The sequence below is a fragment of the Ricinus communis genome, chromosome 5 (assembly GCF_019578655.1).
Source record: "Ricinus communis isolate WT05 ecotype wild-type chromosome 5, ASM1957865v1, whole genome shotgun sequence".
NCBI lineage: Eukaryota > Viridiplantae > Streptophyta > Magnoliopsida > Malpighiales > Euphorbiaceae > Ricinus > Ricinus communis.
In genome coordinates this window covers 17,549,572-17,572,968 of record NC_063260.1, presented here as the reverse complement: position 1 = coordinate 17,572,968, position 23,397 = coordinate 17,549,572, and the positions used below count along the sequence as shown (strand labels likewise).

At 28.8% G+C, this 23,397-nt stretch overlaps 2 protein-coding genes across 2 annotated transcripts; both read right to left on the bottom strand.

The window, feature by feature from the left end:
- Positions 1 to 51: 51 nt before the first annotated feature.
- On the bottom strand, positions 52 to 5,485 carry LOC8272335 (caffeoylshikimate esterase). Its single transcript, XM_002521177.4, has 8 exons — positions 5,140 to 5,485; positions 4,603 to 4,632; positions 3,550 to 3,676; positions 3,300 to 3,446; positions 2,902 to 3,032; positions 2,652 to 2,789; positions 2,316 to 2,414; positions 52 to 486 (listed from the first exon to the last, which is right to left on the bottom strand). The coding sequence occupies exons 1-8, from the start codon at positions 5,284 to 5,286 to the stop codon at positions 265 to 267; spliced, it is 1,041 nt and encodes a 346-aa protein (XP_002521223.1). The 5' UTR covers positions 5,287 to 5,485; the 3' UTR covers positions 52 to 264.
- Positions 5,486 to 16,615: 11,130 nt separating this feature from the next.
- Positions 16,616 to 21,745, bottom strand: LOC8272336 (caffeoylshikimate esterase). The gene is made up of 9 exons (XM_002521178.4): positions 21,560 to 21,745; positions 21,218 to 21,396; positions 21,055 to 21,084; positions 20,066 to 20,192; positions 19,827 to 19,973; positions 18,340 to 18,470; positions 18,123 to 18,260; positions 17,793 to 17,891; positions 16,616 to 17,025 (listed from the first exon to the last, which is right to left on the bottom strand). Exons 1-9 carry the CDS (start codon positions 21,609 to 21,611, stop codon positions 16,801 to 16,803), a joined length of 1,128 nt encoding a protein of 375 aa, XP_002521224.2. The 5' UTR covers positions 21,612 to 21,745; the 3' UTR covers positions 16,616 to 16,800.
- Between the last annotated feature and the right edge of the window lie 1,652 nt (positions 21,746 to 23,397).

Here is a 23,397-nt window from a genome sequence, read left to right as displayed (position 1 = left end):
ATTATAAAATTATACATAAATCTAAATTTAATATATCAAAATAAGTACTCATATCAAAATAAAAATTCTATACATTAAAAAATTAAATACACATATCAAAAATATTTTAGATTTTAAAAATTAATATGTCGTTTATAATCTAATTCTCTAAAAAAAGCAGAGAATAATTATGTTTTCGTCAAAAATTAAATTTCAAAAAAAAAATAAAAAAAAAGGAAAATTAATTTCTTCCTTTGTTGTAATCTTAAGAAGAAAGAAAAACTATTACATATTATTGTGGCAATGCTCATCAAGCCAGCATACAATGTCATCAAGAACTTGAAAAATAATGTGGTCAGGCTCCCCTTCAAGAAGAGAATGATAAGCATCCTTGTAAAGCTTAAGCTTCTTGTCTGAACTACTTGCTTTCTCGTACAACGCCTTACTTACTGATGGATCAGTCACGACATCCACCTCTCCATGCAGGATTAATAACGGCAAACAAATCTGCAGATCCCTAATTTTAGTTATTTTTTAATATTTCTCAATGAATTTAATTGTTTTTTTTTTTAAACTATTAAATGCCTATTAATATTTTTGAAAATATATATTAATTATTAAAGATTACCCTGTAAACTACACCTTTTGAAAAAACGTGTCATAAATTGTATTCTATGTAATGTTACAGGGAGGTGTTTATATTAATATTATTCTATATAATGATTACTCAGTCAAATACGTCACATTTAATCAATTATTCTCATAGCATTTTTATAGAACAACAGTTGAATTTGTTACAAACTAATTCTATTTTAAACAGTCCGTTTTAAGGGTTGGCGATATAGATGCTAATCTCATTTTGATAATTTCTGAAAATTATTTAGTTATTTATTTACTAAAATTTTAAATTTGAATTCTTTTTGTTAATTTTAATATTATTTGTTATAATGCTAATAATCTGTAAATTAGAAGTATTATGGTTTTGATTTACTTATACTCATATTTTCATTAATCAATTGGGTTAAATGTACTTTTGTTAAGATTGTTGGCCAATTATCATGTTAAGTAATTGTTTTAATCAATTTCTCAACATTTTTCCATTACACAACAAATGATATAAATTGCTTAATGCCACAAAAAATTTCAAATCAACATAAAAAGAAAAGTTATGTACTAAAACTCTTATGTAAAATTATGTAATTTATTCCCTTAACATGTCAAAAATGCATCATTAACTATCATATTGTGTAAATTACTTAATATAATAAAAATCACATAATTTGCATAAAAATTACATACAAAATTCTTTTTATGTAGATATGATCTAAATTCTGTATATATTAGTCAACATTCTTTATTCCCTTATCGAATTTATAAATTGTTTGATTTAATTGTTAAATTTTTTTAATTTTAATTAATATTATATTAATTTTTTGAAAAATTTATATAAATTGTTTGATTTAATTATTAAAATTCTTTATCATTTCCCTAAAATGATAAAAGTTACATGAATAGACAGCAATTGTATAAAGCTCTTTCTTTTTAAGATGACTTGCATTAGCAAGTTATCTTATCTTTCACTCAAATAGAATTTAAATAATATTATAAATTATGACACCATATAAAACTTATCTGCAGTTTTTTAATTTTAAAAATATTTAAATTATATGTTAATATTATATACAGTAAATTTTTTAATTATATTATAATTCTTAATCCTAAAAATTAATAACATCAATGATATTAACAGTACCAATTTATATAATACTAAAAAAAATTAATTATAAATATTTTAAAATAATTTTTATATTTTGTATTAATAAAATTTTAAAATTAAAAAAGTTAAAGAATTTAATTTACTGTTGTTTTTAAAATATTATAAATAAATATTAAATACTAAATTTTTTATTAATTTTATTTATAAATTACTAATTAGTATAAATTTATTTATTCTGTACTTTTTGAAAATATTAATTTCAGTAAAGCTTTATACTTTAATATAAAATTAAAAATAAATAAAAATAAGCAAAATGAAAATTCTGTAGGTCATTAATGATGATTGCGGGTAATCAATATTATCCTAATTAAATAATTAATATATCACCAGTTCATGCAAGTCTGGAAAATGTTTTTTTTTTTTCTTGAGTTCCTCTTTTAGAAAGGAAAAGTTAAATTCCTTTTCCTTTTTTCCTTTGAGCTGTAAATATTTTATAGATACTTTTCTTTTCTCCAAATGTACCAAAAATTGTCTGCAGAAAATATTTATCTTGAAATTGATTTTAAGCGATCCGTCAAATATATAACCCAGTAAAAGAAAGATCGCCAAATAAACTTGCCTCTTCTAATCTTTGTTCTAGTTCTTGGGTTGTTCTGAGACACTCCAAAGCAGTCCACAACCTCGCCGTATCCTTGTAAGCAATAACATTATAATTTGCCTGCGTTTAGTAGAAACTTTCGTGCGTTAAAAATAGAAATTTTTAAGTAATTAAATGTATATTAATTATTCAATATATATATATGTGTGTCTTTTTTTATTTATTATGATATATTTATTATGGTGTACAAGTAGGAGTATGCAAATAAATGTCTAATAAATGAATCAAAATATATAAAGTAAAATAATAAAATCACGTGCAATGTACTATAGAACAAAATTAAATAGTAGCAGTCACCAGCTCTTGCTTTTTCAAATCTCTGAATGCCATCTTAACGAAATCCTTATGCGGAACGATTTTCAGCTTGGGAAAAAGATGAGCTATGCAGATCAGAATCTGAACCAGTATCCATGGCGGAATCATATTATCTGCAAACTTCATTAAACAAAATTCAGTGAAAAATGAAACTAAATATCTAAAGGGAATGCATAAGACAGTTTAAGAGAAAAACAAAAAAAAAAAAAAAAAAAGAGAAAATTGTGGGTACTTTGCACATAGGTGCTACAACAATGGCACCATTCCAAGCATCTGGTTGTTTCAAGTGCACCTTCAGGGCTACTGCTCCTCCCAACGACTGCCCAAACAGGTAGCTCGGAAGACCACGAAACTTGGGGTTCTCTGTCACCAAAGTGATAATTCGCATACTATTTATTTACTCTGTTGAACATTGAGATTGAAAACTATTTTTCCAGGAAAATTCTTTTATAACAGAAACATGTAAATTTGCCTTTTCGGAGAAAAAAGATGATAGCCATTTTATTGATACTGCAACATGATATTTTTATCCTAGTATCAAGGTGAGACTGTCGTAAGAGTGGACATCAGATCTCGTACTTATATTAATATCAGCTTATCATTTGTACTTTAAGAAAAGAATAAGCTCACCTTTGATTTTGGAGTAATGTTCTGCAACATCATATACAAGCTTATCAAGGCTTGGGATATAGCCATGAAGACCTTCTGAAAGGCCAAAACCTGGATAATCCATTGCAAAAACTCCATAGCCTGATGATGCCAACTTTCTCGCAACTCCTGCAGGAAATTAACATGATAAGAATTCAATTCACATTATATTTAAATATCAAAATACTCACCAATAATTTAACTCTTCTAAGAGCTGTCTAAAAATACATACCTTCAAATACGAAAGTGCAAGTTTCTCCATAACCATGGCAATAGCAAACCAGTGCCCTGGGGTTAGCATTCTCTGGCAGCCAGCTTTTCGAAAATATTTCTATGCCTCTAGAATTGACTTCATATGACTGTAATACAAAATATAAAATATTAATTTACCATTTTTTTTGTTTGAGAAGTATGTTAATGCCAGTAGCCATGGCTGTCGATAAGATGAGGTGAAAATTTAAATCTCTTTGCTATGTGTCCCAAGTTTGAGTGTGACTAATCGAGATTGTATTTACATATAAAAATAAATAAAATATCAAATGAATATTCAGGCTCGGCTCTTAGTTTAGGCGGCTAAGACAAGAGTCTTACGTCCCATACTATTAGAAGAGTTATTACGAATCTATCTTTTTGGTCTATATGTGACTATTCTATTTTATTCTAATCCAAGTATATTTGCTTTTAATGGATTTAAATATATTTTAACATTAATAAATTAATAATAGTATAAATTTTAATACTAAACTAGTCTAATTATAAATTTTAATATTAAACTAGTATAACCATAAATTTTGATATTAAAAAAAATATTACAACTAAATTAAATTCATATACTGTAAACTTTAATATTTATAGATTTCTATAAATTTATGTTAAAATTTATAAAATAATATTTTACTATTTTTAAGAGTTTTATCTGATAAATCTTGAAGTAATTTTAAATATATAGAATAGAACATTTCAATAAATTCCACTTTATATTTGTCTCATTTTTCCTAAGGTAGGGCCCTTGAATAATTATTAATAAATTCAAATTGGGTAATTGTCACATCGATGGCATCATCATTAATGAGAATAAATTATTGACCCCTCCATTAAAGAATACTGTAGAAATTAAAGCACTCCAGACTATCAACTTTAAATTTGCTTCTACAGATATGAACTCTAAATGCGCCTTCCCTTCCCTTCACTCTTCACAGTGTAACCAACAGAACATGAAATTTGCTAAAATTTTCTGAGCTTAATTAGTATGGTGGAAAGGGCATGTGTGACAGGGTTTCTTTACCTCTTCTATCTTCAGTCCTTCAAATGGTATCTGCAACACAAATAGAAAAACAAAGTAGATGGTCAGCACTCACTGTATCTAATCGTTAGCTAATTAAGCACTATGTGAAATTTCACAAAAGTAGTAAAATAATAATGGTTTCACAAAAAGGCTGATGAAGCATTTTTAAAACCTAATTCAAGAGATAAGAGTTTTTATTTTAAGAAATGAGCACTTGAATTTGAGTCTTTTATTCTGCACTAGAAATATAAAGGGCACGAGCTCTTCCATAAATAAAACAAGCTGATGAAGCACTGTGTTATAACCAACATTTCCACAAGCAAATTGATCAATAATGTGACCCAAATCATTGCAATTATAGAAAGGAGGAAGCAAGCATATGCACCGACAATATATATATATATATATATATATATATATATATATATATATGTACAAAAACAGAAACGTGCAGTACCCATGATTTATTTCTTAAAATAATACAAGTAATTAACTAACATACATCTCATCACCCCACCAACACCAACAAATTAATACCTTCATTAAGCAATGATCAATCCCGAGCTGAATGTTCTTGAAGGCATCTCTTGCACGCCTTCTCTCTTTGACATAGTCCATTTTGGCATCCAAGATCTTCTGCAACTCATCACTGATGCCTTTCAACTCCTTCTCTGCCTTCACCATAACTACAAATCCTCACTGATAAGTAAATCTCTCTCTCTGAAACTACACTCTCCTTCTCTCCTGATACTCTTGCTAACTCGCCCTGTGTGTAGCTACTCTACTCTACCTTTGTTGCTGGTTAACCCGGTCTGTATATATAATATATTTATGTGTTGCTTCTGTACAAGCGGAAGTAGTTGAATCTTTAACGCTGGTCATAAATAATAGCTGTAGTTAGCAGGAGAGTGATATGTGCGTACATATATTATCGTATTTAATGAGTTGCAGTTAGTTTAAGGAAATTACTGTGCTTATTATATATTATTGTGCTTATTTAAATATTAATAATATTTTAATTTATTAACATATGTCTCCCACTAAAATTAGAAAATGCTAAAGTGCCAAGATAAATTCGAAATGCATACACTTACAAAATTTATGGAAATTTTATTTTAAATTACGAAATATATTATCAACTTTATAAGATAGTAATTTATTTTGTAATTATAAAAATTATTTTATTATTTTCAAATTTGTCAGTTTTTTTATATAAATTATTCACTTAAACATCCAAATATTATAATTCTCTTTATAAGTAATAAAATTTCAAAAAATTATGGAAAGATTGCCATTTTTGTAAAAGTAGCTACTAATTCCACGCTTAAATTTTTCGTTTATTTATTTACTTTTTCATAAAACTTTGACTTATACAATAATAGTCATATTTTCATAATATTATGATTTTTTTTGTAATTAAATAATATTTAATAAAATTATTTTAATTTATGAAAAATATGAGAAATTGATATTCTTCTTAAGATAGTAATTGCTTTCGTTAACTTGGCAAATTTTTCATTAATTTATTAGTTTACATAAAGTGAATCCTATTCTTTTAGTATCATAATTTTTATGACAAAATATATTAATTTACAAAAAGAATTTAAAAGAATTATTTGGAATGGCATAACAGGTTGTGTGGGTCATTCTTAAATATGAACTTTAAATGGATGAGATTAAATTTCTTTCGAATCCACGGTAATTAAAAATAATACTGTAGATTTACTTGCTTTTAGATAACATAATAATAGAAGCCACCTATAATATAGATTTTCATTAAATTATATAGATTTTCTCATTAAATAATCAAAAGTTTTATTTTCACACATTAATGTTATACATTACATAATGAATAAAAAAAAATGTTATACACTCTCTGATCGAAGAAGGTAGGTCCATTTCTACTTCCATACATATGAAGAAAAGTAGTTAATTTTAGTTAAATAAATAATTTTTATCTAGTGTTTTTCATTAATATCTCTCCACTTATATTAATTAAGACTTAATTGCAAATTAAATTATATATTTTGCACTTGTTATTAGTTTTTTAAAATTTTTATCTTTAAGATCATATTTAGTATTTATTTTAATTCAGACTTTAGTAAAATTAACAATCAAATTTATTGATATGATGTGAACAATAGTAACAAAAGGAGGTAGCACCCTCATTGCTAAAGTGTTATCATTTCAGTACATAAAATTAATAAAATTTTATAATAAAAAATTAATTTTGTGGACTTAAATAATAATATTTTAATAACGAGATGAGTCAGTAACTCTAATATTAACTTAATTTTTTTTATTATCGTCGAAGTTCACACTATGTTAATAAATTTTATGAATAATTTACTAAAAGCTAAAATTGAAATAAATGTAAAAATATGATGATGAAATCTTTAAAAAATTAGAAATTATATGCTAGATTTAATAACAATTGTAAAGTACATGATTTTTTAAAGTAGGCCATTAATAAATTATTCATTTTAAGATCTAATTGTTTTTGATATGTAGGCTTAAACTTTAACATATGAAATTTTAATTTTGATATGTGTACTTATTTTTAACAGATAAATTTAGAGTTTATGTGTAATTTTACAATTATTTTCTATTAATTTATTGATTAATAAGTTACATTCTAATTAAAACTAATTTTAATTCTAAGAAATAACATATTAATTATATTTTAATATTATATTAACTAATAGATTAGTTTCTTTGTGTCATTTAAAGAAATTAAAAAATTTTATCTTGTTTTCTGATAAATTTTGCTCTGTCTTGTATTATGATAAGTTTGTTTCTTTAAAAAATATATACTAAACTAAAAAGGAAGACAATTAGATCTTAAAAATATTTATAAAATATTATATATATAATATTTTATTTTTAAATAATAAAAATTAAATATTTAATATTCACATGCAATACACATAAATAAAAATTTACTTTTTATTATAAAAATAAAATTTACTTTTAATTTATTTGTACATTAAAATTTTATTAAATTTATTAATAAACTTTCAAAATACTAATTTTTTTAAATAATAAAAATAAAAACGTTGTTAATCTAAAAAGGATAATTAATATCTCTAATTTTTAATAATTGTAAGCTTCATATAGTAATACTAAATATGAGTGCTAAAAGAGTTAATTGATTACATTTTTATTTTTTAATCAGTTAGCTGATTTATTTTAAATAAATTATTTTTAATATTATTAATAATTAAATAATATTTTGATTAAGTTGATTGTGATAATTTAAAATAATTATAATTATATGATATTAGATTTATATAAATAAATTTAATAATTTTAAATGAAATATATGGATGTAAATATATTATTATAGAAAGTAGATATATTTTAATTTAAGAAAATTTGTTTAGACAAAAAATATTCTTATATAAAAGATAAGATGAAAAGAATTTAAAATTTAAAATAGTTATTGAGTTCTTTGTGTATAGAAATTGTGAAAAAGGATAAAATGATTTAATTTAATATTCAAATAATTAGTCTTATAAAAAAATACTTATAAAGATATGTAATTTAATGTGACTAGGCAGAATGTACTTTCCTCATAATTACAATTTACAAAAAATATTAGTTAAAAAGAGTTAAAATTTCAATAAATCCAATTTAGTAAATCTGATTAATTTATAAGATAAACCTTTAAAAGTTTAAACTATGTCCTGCTGAGAGCATAAATAATTTGTTAAATGAACATGGATGCTTTAAATGATTTGTACTACAAGATTCATTTAATTAAATATTTATAAACAAATAATGAATTAGAAGTACATTGAATTTATATTAACAATAAACTAATAATATATTCCTAATTCAACTAAGCTGTGAATATTAAGTATAACGAATTTCTCAATAGTTATAGTTTTATTTAAAACTATTTAAAAACAAATTAATTAGTAGCACATTGAATTATATTAATAGTTAAGTATATTACTAGATGTCAAAGATAAAGGAAATCATATGTTAATCTATAAATTAATTAATTATTCACGAATTAATATGTTGATTTATTATTTAATATACTTTTTTGATCTCAAGATGGTTAAATTTATAAAAACTTATTGAATTAGATTCATAGGATCAAAAAGAAAAATTATATAAATTAATTTAAAATTATAATCGAAACATGATACGTTATTCCGAAACTCAATTTGAAGAAAACTCAAATTAGATTATATTTGAATCCAACTCGATCCAAATTTATTATTATTTGAACCCGAAAATAGAAAAACATGCCTAAATAAAGGTTTGAAGTCGACCCATCACGAATTCGATCCAACTCGAATCCGAGATTGATAGAATTTGAAGTATATGTATTCAAAAGATTTTAAAATCCAAAATAATTTTATCTGAACATAAGACTCGATCTGTCTGTCTGTCATCTCTAAATTAAAATAATTTCTTTTAACTTTTAAAATTAACTGAATCTCATGTTATTGTACAATGAAATAGACTTAATTAGTTTTACAAATATAATTCTTACACTTTTAAAATTTTATGAATGTGATTGTATTAGCATATCTGTATAATGTATCTTATATTACCATATACTATTTTTGGTAGGTACATATAATTAGCAGTAATTTAATCTTAGCCTTTTTAGATGGCTTTGATTAAGGAGACAGATCTCCAAAGATAGATTTGTAAACCTGTATATATTGATTTCTTCTTGACTGAATAACACAAGGTTTTTTCCCATTTTTTTGAACTTGCTTTTGGCATGGTATCAAAGCCATGGCTGGAGAAGGCAAAAGTGATGGAGTGATACAAAGGAAAACGATTTCGCCGTATGATATTACATCGAGCGATAACCCTAGAAGCTTTATAACAAAAATTCAATTGAAGGGTGAAAATTATGACGAATGGGCTCGTTCTCTACGAACTGCTTTGAGAATGAGAAGAAAATTTGGGTTCATAGATGGAACGATTCAGCGGCCTGATGAGAAGTCATAAGATCTTGAAGATTGGTAGACTAATAATTCTTTGTTAGTCTCATGAATTATGAATACAATCAAACCTTCATTGTGTTCAACTATTTCGCACATGGAGGTGGCACAGGATCTTTGGGAAGACATACAAGAACGTTTATTTATAGCCAATGGACCATGCATACAACAACTAAAAGTTGAACTCGCTGAATGCAAACAAAAGGGCTTGAGGATCGTTGCCTACTGTGGAAAGTTGAAGAAGTTATGGGAAGAATTGGCTAATTATGAATAGATGCCAGTGTGCAAGTGTGGGTTGTGCAAGTGCAAACTTGAGTCTGCATTAGAAAAGAAGCGTGAAGAGGAGAAAGCTCATCAATTTCTCATGGGTCTCGATGAAATACTTTATGGAACGGTAAGATCTAATATACTTGCCCAAGATCCTTTGTTGAGTTTGAATAAGGTTTATTCAATCTTAGTGCAAGAAGAGCATGCGAGAACCATTAGTCATGGGAAGGAGGAACACGGTGAACTAATGATTTTTGTTGTGCAAGTTGGATTAAAATCTCGAGGGCATGGTGAAGGAAAAGACAAGGAAATAATTTGCAACAACTGCAACTGTAAAGGGCATGAATCTGATAGTTGCTTTGAGCTGATTAGGTATCCTGAATGGTGGAGAGATCGTCCTCGAGAAACAGGTAGAGGAAATGGATGAAACAAGGGAGGGCGACAATTTATTAATTTTGGAAGCAAAAGGCACGGAGGAGTAGTCAAGGCAAATGTAGTTCAAGCCTCAACGACGGGAGCAATGGGCAATATTATAATCTCTGAACTTAGTAATGAGCAATGGGCAAAATGATAAAACTGTTATTACTAGACTTAGTAATGAGCAGTGGGAAACATTGAGAACCTTTTTAAGTGCTACAAAGATGGGAACGAATGAAAAAATAACCGGTAAATGTTCTTCCATACAATGGATAATTGACTCGGGTGCTTCTCATCATATGACAGGTTATCTAGAATGTTTGAGTGATGTTCGAGATGTAGTAGAATGTCCTGTGGGACTTCCAAATTGGAAGCAAATTGCTGCCACGAAGGAAGGAAAAATGATGTTCGACAGTAAATTGACATTGAATCATGTTCTTTATGTGCCAAGTTTGATGTACAATTTGATTTCATTATCTCAGCTGCTTGATGAATCAAATTGTGTGGCGCAATTCATTAATAATTTGTGTTATACAAGACCGCACTTCGAGGATACTGATTGGTGCAGGTGAGCAACGGGAGGGGCTCTACTTCTTTCGTACGATGGTGATTTCAGCAGCCATGAAAATAAGTGGCGAGAGCTCCTTTAATATGTGGCACAAGCGGTAGGGACATCCATCATCTAAGGTTGTAGAGTTGATCCCTAATGCTGATTCTGATAGGAATAGTAATTTATGGAATAAAGCATGTGAAGTTTGTCTTAGAGCTAAACAATCTAGAGATAGTTTTCCTGTTAGTAATGCTAAGTCTTTAGAAATATTTCAATTGATTCATTGTGATCTATAGGGGCCATATCGAACTCCATCGTTTTATGGTGCTAGATATTTTTTGACTATTGTTGATGAATTTTCATTAGCAACATGGATTTATTTATTGATTAATAAAAGGGAGGTGTCGATGAATTTGTGTAATTTTTTTGCTATGGTGGAGCGTCAATTTAACAAGCAAGTGAAAGTTGTTCATAGTGATGATGGTACAAAGTTTATATGCATGAATAATTATTTTCATGAACATGGCATTATGCATGAGACATCTTGTATAGGAACTCCACAGTAAAATGGACGGGTAGAATGCAAGCATAGGCATATACTTAATGTAGCTCGAGTATTACGCTTTCAAGCTAATCTTTCTATAGAATTCTGGGGGGAATGTATTTGACTGCTGGATATTTGATTAATCAAACACCCTCATCTGTTGCGTGTATTTGGATGCTTGTGTTATGTGCATAATCAGGAACATGGAGGAGACAAGTTTAATAGTCGGAGTCGAAAATGCATTCTTATATGTTATCCTTACGGCAAAAAAGGGTTGGCGAGTGTACGATCTAGAGTTGGGCATTTTTTAGTTTCAAAGGGTGTAGTGTTTTGTGAGCGTGAGTTTCCTTACTTGACCAACACCATTGATGGATCTCACCATATGGAGGATTGAAGTGGTAGGGATGAGAATGGTGATGTGGCTGTTATGTGCCAAAATCATGTGTCTCAGGACGATCATGCAAGATGTAATAATAATAATGTTGAAGCAGTTACAGAAACTAGAGGTTGTGAGAGTAATGAAGTAAGGGGGGTGCAACAGATGTCGTGAATGATGAACTTCTTGGTCGTGGTCTGCAAAATAGAGTTCCATCCACTCGTTTACGAGATTTTGTGACAAATATAGTTTGTAAATTGAGCCCCTCTATGTGTTCATCTGCTCAATCACACTCATCAGGTGCGCTTTATCCTATAGTCCATTATGTGAATTGTAATAATTTTTCTATTCGAGATCAGAATTTTTTGGTAGCTATTACTACAAGCACTGAACCTCAAACCTTTGCTGAGGCAATGAAAGATAAAAGATGGAGGAATGCAATGCAACATGAAATACAATCTTTAGAAATAAATGGCACTTGGACCTTAGAAACACTTCCTCCAAGGAAAAAGGCTATCAGCTGCAAGTGGATTTATAAAATTAAGTACCATTCTGATGGGTTTAATTGAGAGGTTTAAAGCATGACTTGTTATTTTGGGGAACAATCGAGTTGAAGGGCTAGATTACAATGAAAGTTTTGCACCTATCGCCAAAATGGTGACTATGTGCACTTTTCTTGCAGTTGTGGCTGCTAGAAACTGGGAACTTCACCAAATGGACGTCCATAATGCATTTTTACATGGTGATCTTGAAGAATAGGTCTACATGAAATTGCTTCCAGGTTTTCAATTTGAGTAATCTAATACAGTTTGTCGACTTCGCAAATCACTATAAGGCTTGAAATAAGCTCCCAGATGCTGGTTTGCTAAGTTGGCTGGCGCTTTGAAGTGTTATGGTTTTTCTCAATCATATTCAGATTATTCACTTTTTATCTTGCAATGTGATAGCTTGCAGCTTAATATGTTGGTCTATGTTGATGACTTGATTATTTCGGGAAATGACAGTGCTGCAATTCAGAATTTCAAGCCTACTTGAGTCAATGTTTTTATATGAAAGATCTTGGGCCTTTAAAATATTTTTTAGGGATTGAGGTGGCTTGAAATCACATCGGTATATTTTTATGTCAATGGAAATATATGTTGGACATTATCTCCGAAGTGGGCTTGTTAGGAACAAAAGCTGTCGGATTTCCTTTAGATCATAACCATCATCTTCCCTTGGCTGATGGAAAACCTCTTTCAAATCCAGAGTGTTATCACAGGTTGGTTGGCTGACTAATTTATCTTTCAGTTACGAGACCTTAACTTTCTTATAATGTGCATATGCTTGCACAGTTTATGCAGAAGCCAGTGCAGGAGTATTGGGATGCCGCTATTCGTATCATGGTTATCTGAAAGGAGATCTAGGCCAAGGAATATTATTACAGGCTGACTGTGATTTGCAGCTATATGCATGGTGTGATTCAGATTGGGCAGGTTGCCCTTTGACTCGATGCTCTCTTACTGGATGGTTTATTTTTCTTGATAATTCTTCCATATCTTGAAAGACTAAGAAATAACATATTGTGTCTCGTTCCTCCGCGGAGGCAGAATACCGATCCATGGCCTCCACTACTTGTGAACTAAAATGGTTAAAGGCCTTGCTTTCATGTCTTGGCGTTGCTCATCCTCGACCTATGATACTTTATTGTGACAGTCAAGCCGCCTTGCATATTGTGGCTAACCCAATTTTTTATAAGCGTATGAAACACATTGAGATTGATTGTCATTTTCTGCGTGATGCAGTTGTCCAGCGAATGTATGGAGAAGCATATCTTCTATAATTAATACGATAAACAAATGTTGTTAATGTTTTCTCTTTTTTCATTTACATCTAAGTTAGATCATGCTTCTAAGACCCCCCAAAAAAAAAAAAAAATAAGAAGTACAATTAAGTAAAAGTAAATGAAAACAGACAATTAGTAGTTTCTTGTTATTGTTCGGCATTACTCCAAACTGAAATAAGTTAGATTGAAAAAGACAAGTCAATATTTGTAGACCATATAGAGTCCAAGAATGCTGCCGTTACCCAAAAACATATATTAAAGGGGTTGCCGGTTGACTGTCCAAAAATAATTAAATAAAATAGCATATATTTTTAATAAGTCATTTCTATAACGCTACCCATTAGAATTTCTTTTGTTTTTCTTTTTTGCTGCCGTTGACCGCTTCTTTTTGTGGACCGCATTTGCTAATCATTCGTCGCTTTCTACTTTTCTTTTTCTTTTTGCTCTAATAATTCTTTTCAAGCACAATAAATAACTAATTTTTTTTATTTTATTTATATGATTTAATTAGAATTTATAAATTTTAATTGTGAAATTTTTTATATTTTTTAGTAATAAATTTAAAAGATAAATGACAACGGAAAATGATTCCATAATTGTAAATTTTTTAGCATTTGGAAATAAATCAATAATGAAAATAAATTTATTTAGTTGAAAGTTGGTTTAAGATTTTGCTTTATATTTATTTTTTTAGTTGTTTGTTGATTTTGTTGATTAAATATTACAAGTATTTTATTTTATTTTTTTATAGAGTTTGTTTGTCTTTTGTTAGAATGAGTTTGATTATAGTATTCAAAAGATTGGACTCAATTAAAGACTTATCAAATGATAATGAAATCGATTTGTAGTTTAATATAGCCACCAAGTGGAATATATTTCTTCTCGATACACTAAATGCCGCCAATATTATGTATACAATTATTTTGTTAATATAATTAATGAAATTTAAAAAAAATTTATCTTTATAATAAAATTAATATATATTTCTTTAACATGATCAGATTTATCTCTATATTACAAATTATATTTATTAATTATGTTTAATAAACAATTCTTTTAGTTTTTTTAAAAAAGTAATTTCTAAAATTGCAAGCTAGAATACTTTTAACTCATTACCAATAGTTTTTAGTTATAGAGTGCATATAGAATAATAATATCTGGAAATTAAGTTTCAGTTTGCAATAATTAACTAAAAACAGTTCTTATTTCTACTCCAAACTATTTTGATACCGACTTGCTCCATCTCTCTATGCCGACTGTTTGAGAAAAAATCGGAAGCAAGTGGGAGTGTCGATAAATAAAGGTAGGTTTGGATGGCACTTGGCTATTCAAAAACCAGGTTTGAAATTTTTTTTTTATTTGATATATTATTTCTCTTATTTTTTTATAAATTACTTTTTTTAAATCTATTTTTAGAAAAAACATCTATTCATCTATATTTTACAAAAACAATTCTCAAAATTCATAATAAAAATTAAGATGGGAAAGACACTTTTTCAAACTCAATATCAAATTCACCGTAACTAAATCCAGAACCAATTACTTCTGAAAAGATAGGTATCTACCAACTGTAATTTAAAATAATGGTAAATTATTATTATTATTAGTGAAAATTTCTGGTACAAGCTTACCACATATTTTGGTACACATATTCTCAAAATTGCATTGTGCTTTTTAACTTCTTAATCAAAATTAATTGCACCTTTTTACTAAATACCGATAAAAATAATATATTTAATCTAAGAAATTAAAAATTGAAAATAAAAACTAAAAATCTCAATGGAAAGAATATTATTGCATTGCTTTCAATGATAATATGAAAAGTGAAATTGATATTAAATAACAGGGTCTTATTTGAAATTAAAATAAACAAAGCTTCAGAATTTTATTTTTAAAATTGATTAAGAATTTACTGTAAATTTTGTGGCGTTCTTTGTTTCTTAAATACAATACTTTTAAGTTAACTTCATCTGTGAAAAATTACTGTTGGAGTGGTATCCTGTTTTTCAGCAGCAACTGAGTCTCATTGTTTCAACTACTTTAGGGACTTAATTTGTTCATAGACTGCCAAGTAACAACTGTTTTTGTGCTAACTGTTCAAACTCTATTTGTAAACTTCAACAGCCCACCACAACACTTATATTCATTAATAAATTATTTAAGATAACAAAATATTTAGTCCTCAAACCTCAAGTTAACATGAAGATCTCCAATAGTAATTTAAAACTTCTGCCTTCCTTGATTTGCACTACTTATTAACTATTAACCTTATCTCAATAAAACACAATAATGCAAAAGTATGTCCAAGCCTGATTTCTTCATAGATTCTTTCTTGATTTCTCTTTGTTTCACAATTTACTTTGGCAATAATTTTTAAAATTTTATAATAAAATAAATAACGTGGCAAATCAATTATGCTTACTAACATAAAAATTAGTGAGTTAATTAAATTTTATTACATTTAGATGTAAAATATATAAAAGAATGCACATATAATATATGAGATTTTCAATAGTCATATTATTAAATCTAAAATAAATTATTTTTACTGATTTATAATTATTATTCTTTTAGTAAGCACAATCGATTTCTTATATTATCGTTTTTATTGCAAAAATTTTAAACTTGTCATGGAAAATATTTTTAAAAATAAATTAAAATAATAAATATTTATTTTAAAATTATTATAAAATTAGCAAAAGTAGAAAGTTCAAAATTTAATTTGTAATTAGACTTGCATCATAATATGAATCATAAAATACAAACTAAAATCCCATTCATAATGTTGTTGCAGATGTAAAATCCAAGCTTGCAATACAAGAAATTGTATGTTTGGGTTTGATCAACTCATATAAATTACTTTTTTCCTTGTATTGTAATTTCAATCTTGCTCTCCATGGACGCACACAATCAAATACCAAACTACCATAAACCCAACAAGAATAGGGGAGAAGCTACAAGGATTTAGAGAATGGAAGGATTGCCCCAATTGCGTATCTTCTCTAATACTCTCAATTTATACCAAAGAAAAGAACTGGGAAAAAAATAATGACAAGCTACAAGGTATACAAAATAAATAAATAAATAAATGTTCCAAATAGAACAATTAAATTTATTCACGTAGGAAATCTCCCAAGTAATAACAATATAATCTCTAATCTAATACCCTTCTATTTATTATTTATCTTTGCTTTCTGCCTTTTGTGCATGTGCTCTAATGACTAATGGAAAATAACAGGCACCTGATTATTAGGCATTAGTTTCTTTGCTGTGCTCATCAAGCCAAGACACAATGTCATTGAAAACCTGAATTATTGCTTCATCTGGCTCACCTTCGAGAAGAGAATGGTAAGAATCCTTGTAAAGTTTAAACTTCTTGTCCGAACTGCGAGCTTTCTCATACAAAGCCTTGCTCACAGATGGATCAGTCACAATATCAGCCCCTCCATGTAGTATTAACAATGGTAGTGAGACCTGCAACCCAGTAATTTTACGTTAAAGCGTAAATATTTGCACAACAGTTAATTCCAAATCAATTGAACTCTATTCAAGGATATAAACTTGAGGATTTCAAAAAGAATGAAAATGTGAAGTCCGGAACATCCCATTAATGTCGAATAATTATGACATGCTGGTAAACTAGTTTATGATCTTCCTAAAAACAGAGCCTCTAAACTAAGATCCGGATTTGAGCAACCTATTCATTCTGCTCACTGTATTTTTTTAGCAACAGAATATGTTATCCAATTGAAGTCGTACATATTAGAAATGCCTGTGCAGCATAATTGGTTAAAAGAATTATCATTGCCTATTAAAAGTAAATGGTATAGCGTCAGTCACTGAAATGTCAACATTCAACTAAATTGCATGCCTGCCAAACCACAAATATTCATTATGAACAGTGCGACACTCCTGTGTCTCGTAAAATACTCCGAATGCGGAATACAATGAACAAAAGACCATATCCAGTGTTAGAATGTAAAGTAGCAATTTATATATAGATCTAAGAAACTCTAACATTTAATATCTAATTCTTGGCATATTAGCAAGTAGATATAGCTGAATGTCCTCTGAAACGTGCTTAAGAAAGTGTAAACAACTAAACATTTTATTATCTATTTCAGATACAAGGGGCAGTGAATAGAGAGACTGAACAGAATCGCATATGCTTGAAAGATGTAATAGATTAGCAATGGTTAATTTCCTAGGATGTAAGAAAAATAATAAAGGAATTGGCATACTTCTTCTAATCGCTGTTCTATCTCTTGAGTGGTTCTCAGCATCTCCAAAGCTGTCTTCAATCGTGGCTTATCCTTGTAAGCAATAACATTATAAGATGTCTGCATTTCAGAAGAAGAGAAAATGGAATAAAACACATAGAATAAATATCCAACCAGATATGAAGGCATTAAATGAAGAGAGGATAATAGACGACAGGAGATGGATGACAAACAAAGGGAAAATAGAAAGCCACTGGTGATGCAACAAAGCATCTCACATGATATTATCAGTTAGAAGTTCCAAAATCACATGCAATTTTAGGACTAATCTATTCGAGTCAAGATATAAACCATCTCTCGCTTCTTTGAATCTCTAAATGCTGCCTCAGCCAAATCCTTTTGTGGAACTAATTTTTTTGTTGGAAGAACATTGGCTACACCAATCAAGAATTGCTTCACTAACATTGGTGGAAGCATGTCATCTGCAATCTGCAATTTATGGTTCAGCTAATATAAGCAAAAACTATAGATAAGCAACGTATTAAAGTAATTAAGTTGAGAACAATACTTTGCACATAGGCGCAACAAGAATGGCACCATTCCATGCATTAGGCTGTTTTAAGTGCAGCTTCAGAGTGACAGCTCCACCCATTGACTGTCCAAACAGGAAGCTTGGAAGATTACAAATTGCTGGGTCCTCTGCCATCCAAATGAAATAGAAACATGTAATAACGTAGATCATAATTTAAATCTAATGCTCAAAAATTAAAAACAAGAAAAGATATTCAAAGAAAAGAGACAATAAGACAATATTTAACATCCTTGTTGCTTGGATACTGATAATTACGGTCTGACATGGCTTGGAGGTCTCTCCCAGACCCAGTAAACAGAAGGGCGGAAAAAAAAAAAAGAGAGCATTAAAGAAATGGAGATTAAAAGTGGGCAGGCAGAGAGGCATTAATGATCTTTCTCATGCAATTCTATACTCTATATTGTATTCAGTAAAGGGGAGGGTTTATTGGATGAAGGTTGATGTACACCCTGGAGAGCAAACATTTCCTCAAGTCGACTTCCATTTAATCCTTCATTATGACATGAAGATACTTTCAAGAGAAAAGAATGCATAAGAAAAGAAACATAACTGAACTTAATCTCAGTCAAATCCCCAATACTCTCACTTATCTGTCTAATCTTCACACCAATTAAAATGAGTTCTAATAGAACTGCAAAGAAATTTTAAATAGATAAATAAGTATGACCTTTAGGTGTTATAATCTTAATAGGCTTCCCATTAAAACCAGAAAGAAAGGTCCACCAAAATAGCTTTTTTGCTACCCTTAGAAGAACTCTGACAGAGTAGACCTTCTCCATGAGAGTTTGACAAGTTTCTTTTATGGAAAGGTAGATCTACAGCTAGAATAGGTCCATTCTTAAGGATCTATTATTTAGCAGCATCGAACTGAAAGAAACAAATTAACCAAACACCCAAAGGCTATGGCAACAACAACAAAACTTTTCTTTAGATGGTATCTTTAGATGCTATGCATCACAAAATGTCCTGAACAAAGGAATAATTTACCATCTATATGCTGGTCGATTATCCAGCAATGTTAAAACTCTTAAGATTCTAGTGCCTTAAAAATTACAAAATAGCCTTAAACACTACTGTGATGGATGGTTATCCCCTCTGAATGTCATGAGGCAATAATATACTCTTAGAAATTAACTTCCAAAATTTCTCACATTAACTCGCTAGCCCATATTTAATATGCATTTGATATACAGAATAGAATCTCATATATTCACTTGAAAAGATATTACCTGTTTCTAAAGAAAAGTACTTCTACATCTAAGGGCATTTATAATAGCTTACACTCTTTAGAGTGTCATATGCTATATGTCATCACTTTCTTATCTACTCTTTCATTATACTCCCATTCTGGGAAAGTGTAATGGGTGTAACGAAGGGCATTAGACCCTCTTACATCCCATTATGGATACCATAAACGAAAACTAGAATGGGTTTTTATAAAGAGCTTAAAACAGCTGACAGACCTTTGACTTTAGAGAAATGCTCCATGACATCATCAACTAGCCTGTCAAAGCTAGGAATATAGCAATGAAGACCTTCTGAAAGACCAAATCCTGGGTAATCCATAGCAAAAACTGCATACCCAGATGATGCCAACTTTCTTGCAATTCCTGCAGACAATGCCAAGAATCAAAAGTTTCATAATTACAGCATTCCTAAAACTGCATAGTGGTGTCACTACTATTTGAAAATAGCTACATGCCTTCGAAGTAAAATGTGCAAGTGTCTCCATAACCATGACAATAACACACCACTGCTCTAGGAGAAGAAGTTCCTGGTAGCCAACTTTTTGTGAAAATTTCCAATCCTCTAGAGTTCACCTCATACGACTGTTTAAAAAAGAAAAGAAAAGAAAAACAGAAACAGAGAATAGTGATGATTCCGAGCAGTAGCTATCAGCTTTTGCAGAATCACAAAACGGTTGCAGATTAGATAATAACTGGGGGTAGCATAATCATGACAGCTATTCTACAAAAATCCATTGCTCAAATCCACATATCTAGATTTGGACCACAAGCTCAAACCGAAAACTATGCCAATCTAGATGCCTCCTTCTATGCTAATAAAAGTGGAAGGGCAAAAAAATAGGCTTCAGGAATTGAAACCATGCAAACTAACTATGTTTCTGCAGAAAAAAAGAAAGAAAGAAAGAAATAAAATAAAATTCCCCTAACCTGGAGAAAAGAGAAGAGCCATAATATCTCCTCACAGTGTTCAATTGGAACAAATTACTACTTGTATCTTGAATGGCATATTTTAGTACATAACAGTAAGAGATTTAGAAAAAAGGCTGCTTTTCTCATTTCCATATTGGATAGGTGGGGAAGGGTGGGCAGGCAACCCTTAAATGGCACCCCACCTTCATAATGGCAGTTGAAGTTCCTAAATAAGTACTCCACTCCACTTCTCTACACACACACAAATACATTCCCACACACATGAGCTAAAATTAATACTGCCACCAAACCAAAATTTGCAAGAGGTATTAAATTTTTCAGCTTGTCAACTCAATTGCTCTTTGTATAAAATCAAAGTACCTAACCATTTCTCTTTCAATGTTCAGGTGCACAAATTATTCAGTAAAAATAAAAGAAACTATGACTTATAATAACTAAATAAATTATTTTTCCTGAAAAGAAAAAACAAATACAACATAAAAACAAAGCTTAACAGTAAGTCAAGTTTAGTTACCTCCTTTATTTTCAATCCATCAGCTGGTGTCTGCAACAAAATAAATATTTTTAAAAATAGAACATTACTTTCTCATTTAATAATCTCAATAACTAATGAACTAACTTCAAAACTTAACAGCTATTAATCATCTCGAATCTAATTTAACAATGTTAAGAATTACCTTAAACAAGATATGGTCGATATTAAGCTGAATATGTTTAAACGCATCACGAGCGCGTCGTCTTGCACGCGCTTCATCCATATTTGCGTCGAGTATCTTCTGCAACTCGTTATCTATACCTGCAAACCTCACCATTGCTCCTCTCTTTTTCCCTTTCTTTCCTTCCAAACAAACAATACCTTAAACCCCACCCAACACAAAAAAGAAAAAAAAAAACACGCAATATATAATTAGATATGTCAATGGTAGTGGTTCCTTTTTATACTTCTCTAGACAAATAAATAATAAAAATAAAAATAAAAATAATAATTGTTTTTGATTAATATAATTAACTAATAATACCATGTAATAAGCTACAGTGGCGACCGTAGACCTTTCCTAATTTTAAAGCCATCACAAGCAGAAATCTAAGCACACAACTAAGAAATAGATTAAATTACAATATCATATAAGATTTGTTGTCAGTTACGATCTGAGATAGAGATTGTTATTCTGTTTTTGCTGTTTTATCTTTTTCGAAGTTTTTTTTTGGATTTTATTTTATTCTATTTGTTTGGATTATAAAATCATTGTGTTTTTTAATAGACAGCATTTCAAGCACGTAACTTTGCCGTTACAGTTGACTGGTTCCATCGAAGGTTCCAAATTGCTGGCGTGGCGAGGGGAAGCGAAAGTAGTTGCAGAGGCGATTTAAGAGCAAATTGCCCCTGAATTGTAACTCCATGTTTAATCGCCCCAAAATTGAATTATTTGGCCCAGTTATTCTCTACATTTGTAAAAATAGCTCTTGTGCCTGAAAATTAATATCGTACTTGACGCGTGAAGAAAACGTGCAAATTTAATAATAAAATATTATAATTTGGCAATTTTACTCATTTTTTAAGGAAAAGAGTCTTTTTTCTTGTAAGAATAACATAATTAATAACCAAAAAGTATATAGAAGCTCAATTACTTTTATGCACATGATATTATTTATTTTAAAGAGTATAGTTTTTATAATAAAATTATTTAAATATAAAAAATAAAATATTTTATTTAAATTTAAAATTTTTTATATTTTATTATTTATTTTGCTTTTATCTCTATAGCATTAATTGATTTAATTTCTTTTCTTATACCAATAAAAAAATAAGAATTACAAATATTAATAAAATCAAACATATAAAAATTTATAATATATTTATGAAATACAGTATAAAGAGCGAAGTTTGACTCTCCATATGTATAAATTGAAATTGATTCTCTATTTTTTATTTAAAAAATAAAAAGTGTATTAAAGTATCATTTTATGATATAACTCTTTAAAATAAAGAGTTTAATATATACAAAGAGTGCATTAAATATGCTCTTAGTTGTTCTTTCTCCTTAATTAAAGGTACAATCTTCTTCTAGTTGAGAATAAAAATTCTAATAAAATCAGCATCTAACTTATCTTTTTCTTACACAGAATTTCACTAGATAATCAAAGACTTTTGTGAAGAAAGGAATAGCAATGATCGTATAATTAAAGTGAAGAAGTGTTTTTATGAACGTCAAGCTCCTTTTTCTAATTTTATGAAGTGATATTAACCCAAGTAGAAGGTCCTTTATCTGTCCAGCTCTAATCACATCCAAGAGAAGGAAAAATTGTGAGTTCTTTTTTATTATTTTAGATTGAATCTCAATATTCGTGGTTGTTTGAGAAACAAAATTAAATTAAAATTATTATTTTGAAATTGTTTGGTGCAGGAAATAAAGGGTTAATTTTTAAGTGAGATAATGATAAATTTACAGATAAGTATGTTAAGGAGATAAATGAGCTAAAGGCTAAAATTTAATTTCTGACAGAGGTTAGGTGCAGTTATGAAGACTGAGCTATAACAATATGTAAATAAATGGGTAGTTATAACACCACAAAAAAAATTGCTTTTACCAATAGATAAAATCCATTGCTAAAGATTTTTAGTAATGAATTAATTTTTCAGCAATAGATAGTGACAGCAAAAAATTTATCGCTAAATTATTTTATTTAAACAAGTACACAAAATCTATCGCTAATCCATCGATGAATTTTTTATCTTTAATAGTATATATTTATCTATAATTATTTTATTTTCATTTTTATCTTGATTTGAATATAAGTTACTTTTAATAAATTAATTGTTATTATTTATTTATTTGTATGTTAATGTCCAATTATT